At 47.7% G+C, this 7,148-nt stretch overlaps 1 protein-coding gene across 1 annotated transcript; it reads right to left on the bottom strand.

The window, feature by feature from the left end:
- Window positions 1-3,004: 3,004 nt before the first annotated feature.
- Window positions 3,005-5,211, bottom strand: Psmb6 (proteasome 20S subunit beta 6). Its single transcript, XM_028862160.2, has 6 exons — window positions 5,072-5,211; window positions 4,616-4,683; window positions 4,177-4,308; window positions 3,929-4,058; window positions 3,341-3,485; window positions 3,005-3,220 (listed from the first exon to the last, which is right to left on the bottom strand). The coding sequence occupies exons 1-6, from the start codon at window positions 5,168-5,170 to the stop codon at window positions 3,078-3,080; spliced, it is 717 nt and encodes a 238-aa protein (XP_028717993.1). The 5' UTR covers window positions 5,171-5,211; the 3' UTR covers window positions 3,005-3,077.
- Window positions 5,212-7,148: the final 1,937 nt, after the last annotated feature.

The raw sequence follows: 7,148 nt of genomic DNA, 5'->3' as shown, positions 1-7,148 counted from the left end.
CCCCTGGTGTGTTAGCCACGCTCCAGTGGATGGCCCCATGTGCATTCAGGCAGCACTAGCTGGACTCAGTGACGTGCGTCCGTCCATCTGTCCATCCGTCCATCCATCCATCCGTCCATCCATCCATATCTAGATGGTATTGATACATACGACATGAAAATGGAAGAGAGACATGTTGGGGGAGGGTCCAGAGAGGAGAAAGAAGGGGCATTGCGGAGTAGATACGATCAAGATATAATGTATAAATGTATGAAACTGTCTACCCCCTGCTGGCCAGTGACGATGATTTATCAATGAATCAGGTAGAATTCCTTCTTTTCCTGAGTTGACTTTCTGGTAGCGACAGTAAAAAAGCAAGCAGGCCAACAGGAGATAGCAATTAGGAGGAAATTTAAACAGGGCAATGTGAGACCGGGTCAGGGGTCAGAAATGTTTCTTCCATTTCAAGAGATCAGAAAAGGCCTTCCTGATGAGGAGACCTCTGAGCTGAGACCAGGGTCAAGTAGCTGGGGAAAGCTACAATGTGTCAATGCAGGTCACTAACAGGTCAGTGTGGCTCTGGTGTCACATGTTGATCAATGAGGGAGGCTGCGCATGTGTAAAGGCAAGTGGTGTTTAGGAAGTCTCTTTAACTTCAATTAATTCTGCAGCAAACCTCAAAATACTCTATTAAAAATAAAGTTTTGCCAAGCACAGTGGCTCCTGTCTAATATCTGGGAGGCTGAGGTACGAGGGTTGCCACAAGATCCAGGATAGCCTGGGCTACATAGTGAGTTCCAGGCCAGTCTGAGAGTAAGATCTGTCTTAAGAAACTTGGGGCTGGGAGGTGGTGGTGCAAATCTTTGAGCCCAGCACTCGGGAGGCAGAGGCAGGCGGATCTCTGAGTTTGAGGCTAACCTGGTCTACAGAGTTTCAGGAAACATGGCAATCTGGACATGGTAGCATACACCTATAACCTCAGCACTCTGGAAGGTAAGAAAGGACCATAAACTCAGGGGCAGCCTGGGCTACACAGAGAAACCTTGTCTAAATTCATGGAGTGGAAGATGTAGTCCAGTTGTAAATTACTTGTCTAGCACTGCAGAGCCCTTTCTCTGATGCTTGGCACTGCAGAACAAACACAAACAACAAGGGGCTGAAGAGATGGCTCAGAGGTTAAGAGCACCAACTGCCCTTCCAGAGGTCCTGAGTTCAATTCCCAGCAACCACATGGTGGCTCACAACCATCTATAATGGATCTAGCGCCCTCTTCTGGCCTGCAGTCATACATGCTGTATACATAATAAATAAATATTTAAAAACAAACAAACAACAAAATCCACCCAGCAATATTTAAGTACAAAATCCCTAAATTTAGAAAACGAAAAAAGCACCAGTGATTAGCGTCAAAGCCAGGGTATTTGTCTGGTCTTCTAGGTTTAAGCAGCCAGTATTCTAGGTGGAATGGCAACTTCCTAAGGAGTGTTATTGTTTTGAAAGAGGGTCTCACGAGGTAGCCCTGGATGACTCTGAACTCCCTATGTAGACCAGGCTGGCCCCAAACTCAGAGAACCATCTGCCTCCGCCTAGTATAAAAGGTGAGTGGTACACCTGGCCTGTTCCTGAGAACTGTGCCACAGAGAAGCAACATGGGTTTGTATTTACAAAGATCTACAGTTAAAGGATTGCATAAGGGCAGGCATGGATGAGGGGAGGGGCTTGGAGTCGGTTACACACTTTCAGGAGGTTTTTAGAGCTGAACTGTTAGGTTAAGTACGAGAGAGAGAATTTAGGAAGAAACAGGTTTGGGCATGAAATTCTAAAGTATTTTAGTTAAATGTTTAGAGTCAGAGATCCCTTTCTGCTCTTTCCACTTAATTAGGACCTTACCCCTTGTGATGGTAATGTCAACTTGATGAGTTTAGAATCACCATGGAAAACAGACCTCTGGGCATTTCTGTGAAGGAGTTTCCAGATTAGTTAGCTGAGGTGGAGAGATCCATCCTAAATATAGGGTGCCCCATTCCATGGGCTGGAGTCCAAGAATAAATAGAGAGGGAGCCCAGTGGCTTCACACCGCCACGGTGTCCCCTCTGCCAGGATTGCTTGTTAGAGTATTTTAGCTTCCTCTCCCTTCCTTTCTGAGAGATTCCATAGGAACCATCGGTCCTGCCCTCTGAACTACTGCAGAACAAGGTCTGTGAATGTGGCTTCTATGATCAATGGACTAGAGAAAACAAGACTGGGAAGATGAGTCCTCAGCCTCCTGAGGACGGTGGCTTAGAGTGGCCAAAAGCACTCCCTATGGCTGCCCTCTGCCACCTAGCATTAATTTCCACTTGTAGACAAGGCCCACTCTTTCCCCAAAGACAAAGAAGTCACATTGCTGTGTGATTAAGTGACAGAAAGAGCGGACCAAGAGGCTAGGCTGGGGGAGTTTTAGCTTGGACTTAGGAGGTTGCTGCAGGCCCCGTATTAACCATTCGGTAGCAGGAATGTAAAGTAAAGACGATCTACAGAAAGTTCAGAAACCACTCCTGACCAGATATATTGGTACACAGCTGTGACCTGGGCACTCATGAAGCAAAGGCAGGAGGATTGCCACGAGTTCAAGGTCAGCTTGAGCTATAAGAGATCTAGTCTCAAAAAAGAAAAACAAAGGGGATGGAGAGATGGCTCAGTGGTTGAGAGTGCTGGGCTGCTCTTCCAGAGGACCCAAGTTCAATTCCCAGCACCCACATAGCAGCTCACAGATGTCTGTAACGCCAGTTGCTCTGGATCCGACACTCACACACAAACATATATGCAGACAAAACACCAATGCACATAAAGTCAATAAAAAATTAATTCAAAAACTAACCAACCCAAAATAACTCAATAATAGTAGTAATAATAGAAGAACAGAGCATTTATAAACCTTCCTTATTACCTCTCTAATTCCCACCAAGCTCAGTGCCAGTGCAGTGGTTTGCACAAGAGAGTGGACCCGACAAGTTCAAGCTTGAAGAACCCCAAAACAGACACATCTCTTTGACAAACTGTTTATTAACTTTTGCATCAGTATGAATATCTTTTATCACACCCTAGAACACTAGGATTCAGGGGGGTGGTAAAGTGGCAGTGGCGAATTTGGGTATCTGGTCTCCCAAAAGTACCTGCCGCTCTACCCCCGATTCTTGAATGGCTGCCAAGCGGATCACCCCTCCACTGGAGCCATCTCGTTCCATAGCCAAAGCGAGAGCTGTAGATAAAAGGAGGAAACTGGGTTTAGAGTTAGGTGCTGAGAATGCGGCAAGGAATAAGATATCTTGGCATGGCTTGGGTAACAGGGGCCGAGGTTCACAGAAGCCCAGGTTCTCACCATTGGCGGTGAATTGCAGACATTCGTCCTTGGTCATGCCTTCCCGATAGGTAGCATCAACATAGCCGTAGATATATGAGCTCCCAGAACCTCCAATGGCAAAGGACTGCCTTACCATCATACCCCCCATGGGAACCGAGTACACCTGCCGGACGGAGGGAGGGAGGGAGGAGAAAACCCATCAGATGCACCCCACACATGTACATTCTTCACCTGTCCCTTTTGATTTTGGTCTGGGGAAAGCTTATGGTAAACCAAAAACTGGCTGGGGTGGGACTGGGGCTGGCTCGGGTGGCAAAGTGCCTGCTGGGCTGGCATGAAGACCTGATTTCAAACGCCTGGCACCGTCCAAAGGCCAGGCATGCCTGCAACCCCAGCAGGGGGAGAAGCGGGCGGAGGGGGTGAGCCTGATGTTCAGCGTGACCGTCTCAAGGGATGGAGAGACCAGAAGACAACACTCCTAGCGGACCTCTGGCCTCCACACACGTGTCTGCATCTACACGCAGACACCCACAAGAATATGTGCACCAGGACAGACAGACGGATGGACAGAAACAGACACACAAAACGGGTGCGGGAGGGCCTGACCTGCCCTCCTTCTTGAGGGTCCCAGCCTGCAATGATGATCCCCGCCATCAGGTCTTCTCGGTATCGGTAGCACATCTCCTTAAAGAGACTGGCGGCCGTGTGTACTAGTGGAGGCTCATTCAGTTCGATACTAGAAGGTGGGGTTGGAAGGTCACAGAGAAGGCTGTATCAGGACCTGGAGTCGGGCCTCTTAGTGCTTTATATCCCAGATCCCTTAGGATATTTCTTCCTCCCCTGCCCGCAAGCACCTGTGGAAACCAAGCTGGTAAGTGACAGCATCAGCTACTGCTTGGGTATCGGCCGCTGAGCCAGATCGGCAGCAGAAGATATGGTCATGGATAGGGGTCAGCTTGTCGGTCACTCGATTGGCGATGTAGGACCTGCAGGAAGGCAGAACGGTGAGAAGGACCCCACTTGCCTCCCACCAGCTTCAGGGAGAAACACTGGCACTACCTACTAGTTCTGAAAAATGAAGCAGGTGAGTGGAGACCAGACCTTCGTCAGTGTTTCACCAAAAGGTGAGGGGAACTGGAAGCCACAGAATTGGGAACAAATCCTTATCTCCAGGTGGAGGAGAAACGTCTCTTCCCACAGGGGTCTGAGGGCGCTAAGGATGGACTGGTGGGCAGAACGGGCTGTGTGTATGGGGTGGGGGCACAGCCAGACCTTCTTCTGTAATGAGCTCACCCAGTGGTTGTTCTCGAGTCTGCTCCTAGAACCACGCCCCCATCAAACTGCACAGCCATGATCGTGGTCTGGGAAAAAGCAAGAGCGTGAAAAAGGTGAAGCTGAGCCTTTACCACACTCTCGAGCACACACCAACCTCAGTGATTCCTCACCCGGGGTCTCGAACACAAAATTCGTGCTCCGCGGGCCCAATATCAAACATGGGGGCTCCACACCTCCAAGAACATAAAACCCCCCATCCTCAAATCCCAGGACTCAGGATCTTACGCTCAGCCCACCGTTCACCTTGCTCCGCGGAAGGTATCACCCACTCCAGCCTCCAAAGGACCTTCTCCCTCTCGGAAAAGAACACTGCACCTCTCCCCCACCCACGAAGCCCAAACCCCCTCGGGCTCCGTGCTTTCCTCCGCGTCAAGCCTACTACTACTGTCTTCTGAATTCCAACTCTTTGCTCACCCCTGTGGAGACTTCCCGGTTTTCCCAGTCGGGGGTGAGAGCCTCCGGCCCGAAAGCCGGTGCAGAGCCCACTCCGGGAACAGCTAAGGCGGCCGCCATCTTCCTCTTCTGCCGCTGCCACAAAGCAACTGTCGTAAAGCGCTCCGTCACTCCCTTTACCGAGGCCTTCTGGGAGGGAAGCGGGGCTGAGGTTGACGGCAGAAGGGAAAACGGACCGTCCGGTTGCGACAGTGGATGCTTGACGGCAGTGAATCAAGTTACAAAAAAAAAAAAAAAAAAAAAAAAAAAAAGAGGTGGGGGCGAAGGCGGGGCCGAGCCTCTTCTCTTACTGAGGCCTGCTGGAGGCTAAAGATAGTTGTAAATGCGGCCCAACTTGATGAGATGTGTGTGTGTGAGTGTGTGATTTTTTTTTTTTTGTAATTCGATTGTGTGGTCTGGAGTATGAAGGTTTTGTAGATGATAACGTTGTGTCGCAAGGTCAAAAGGGTGGGCACGCCATAACCTGATTGGTGTCCTGGTTCCAAGAGCCCTCGAGATCGAGTATACATTGGAATAGTCGGGGCTTGTTTTCATTCCTCTGGGTCACAAACTTAGCAGTGTGTGTTAGGAGGTGATTTTCTGCGTCTTTGGAAGAAGGTATAATTGTTTTCTGGAGCGTCTGTACTATTTGACGGCCACACCTGCCGTTTCTGAGGGTTTCCACTTTCATGCATTATCACCAGTATATATATTATCTATCTGTCTGTCTGTCTATCTATCTATCCATCCATCCATCCATCTATCTATTATCTTTTTTTAACCCCCCCCCCATTATATTTTTCAATCATGGCCATTCTAGTGAATGTGGATGCAATCTTGTGATTTTGATTGTTTTTCCCGAATAATTAATTACTAGTTAAGCATATTTCTATGGCTGTGAGCCATTTGTGTATCTTCTTGGAGCAATGTCCATTCAAAGTTTGCCCATTTTAAAAAGGGTTACTTAGGGGTTGGAGCACTGACTGCTTTTCCAGAAGACTCTGGTTCAGCACCCACATAGCAGCTCACAACTGTCTGTAATTCTAGTTCCAGGGGACCCTGACACCCATGGCAAAACACCAATGCACATAAAATAAAAATAAATAAACTTTAAGAAAGGGTTACTTGGTGTCTTTATTGTTGTGTTATGAGTGAGTTTTGTTTTGTTTTATTTTCCGAGACAGGGTTTCTCTATATAACAGTCCTGGAACTAGCTCTATAGACCAGGCTGGGCTTGAACTCACAGATACCTGCCTCTGCCTCCTGAGTGCTGGGATTAAAGGTGTGCTCCCCCACTGGGCAAGTGGTGTGTTTTTGTTGTTGTTGTTGTTTTGGTTTTTTGAGACAGGGTTTCTCTGTGTAACCCTGGCTGTCCTGGAGTTAGCTTTGTAGACCAGACTCCTCAAACTCAGAGGTCTACCTGCCTCTGCCTCCCAAGTGCTGGGATTAAAGGCATGAGTATTATTATTTTTTTATATTTTAGGTACTAGAAACATCAGACATATGATTTGCAGGTATGTTTCTACCATTTGATTACAGGAAAAGTTTTAAATTTTGGGCAAATAGAATAGCTGAGCCAGTAAAGGTGTCCCTTCCACAAGGTGGAAGGAGAGAACCAACTCCTGAAAGTTGTCTTCTGACCTCCACACACAATCACTGTGCTCAAATGCACCCTCCCCTCCCCCAACAAATAACTAAATGCTTAAAAAAAAAGTTTTAAATTTTGGTGAAGTCAAATTTATTCTTTGTGTGTGTGTGTGTGTGTGTGTGTGTGTGTGTGTGTGTGTGTTTCTGTAGTAATACCCCAAAACCTTTGCATCAATGCGTGGTTTTCTAAGATTTTTGTTTAGCTTTTGCTTTTGTTGCTGGGTTTAAACTCAGAACCTTGTGCATGCATCCTAGGCAAGCACTCTATCACTAAGCGCCATCCCCAGGACTCTTTTCACTTTTTTTTATTTTGAGGAAGGATCTCCCTAAATTGCCAAAGCTAGCTTTGAGTTCAGATAAGTACAGATAAGTTTATCTGTAGCCCAGGCAGGCACTGTGCTTGTTAAATAGT

This window comes from Peromyscus leucopus, chromosome 8b (genome assembly GCF_004664715.2).
Source record: "Peromyscus leucopus breed LL Stock chromosome 8b, UCI_PerLeu_2.1, whole genome shotgun sequence".
NCBI lineage: Eukaryota > Metazoa > Chordata > Mammalia > Rodentia > Cricetidae > Peromyscus > Peromyscus leucopus.
The sequence above is the reverse complement of the archived record's forward strand: the minus strand, read 5'-3'. Positions and strand labels throughout refer to the sequence as shown.

Excerpts from the sequence above, each read along its gene's own strand:
- Psmb6 (XM_028862160.2), bottom strand. The coding sequence starts at position 5,170 with ATGGCGGCCGCCTTAGCTGTTCCCGGAGTGGGCTCTGCACCGGCTTTC. Across the intron at positions 4,684-5,071 it reads ACCGGGAAGTCTCCACAGGG|ACCACGATCATGGCTGTGCA; the intron begins GTGAGCAAAGAG and ends GCTTTTTCCCAG. Across the intron at positions 3,486-3,928 it reads ACCCTCAAGAAGGAGGGCAG|GTGTACTCGGTTCCCATGGG; the intron begins GTCAGGCCCTCC and ends TCCGTCCGGCAG.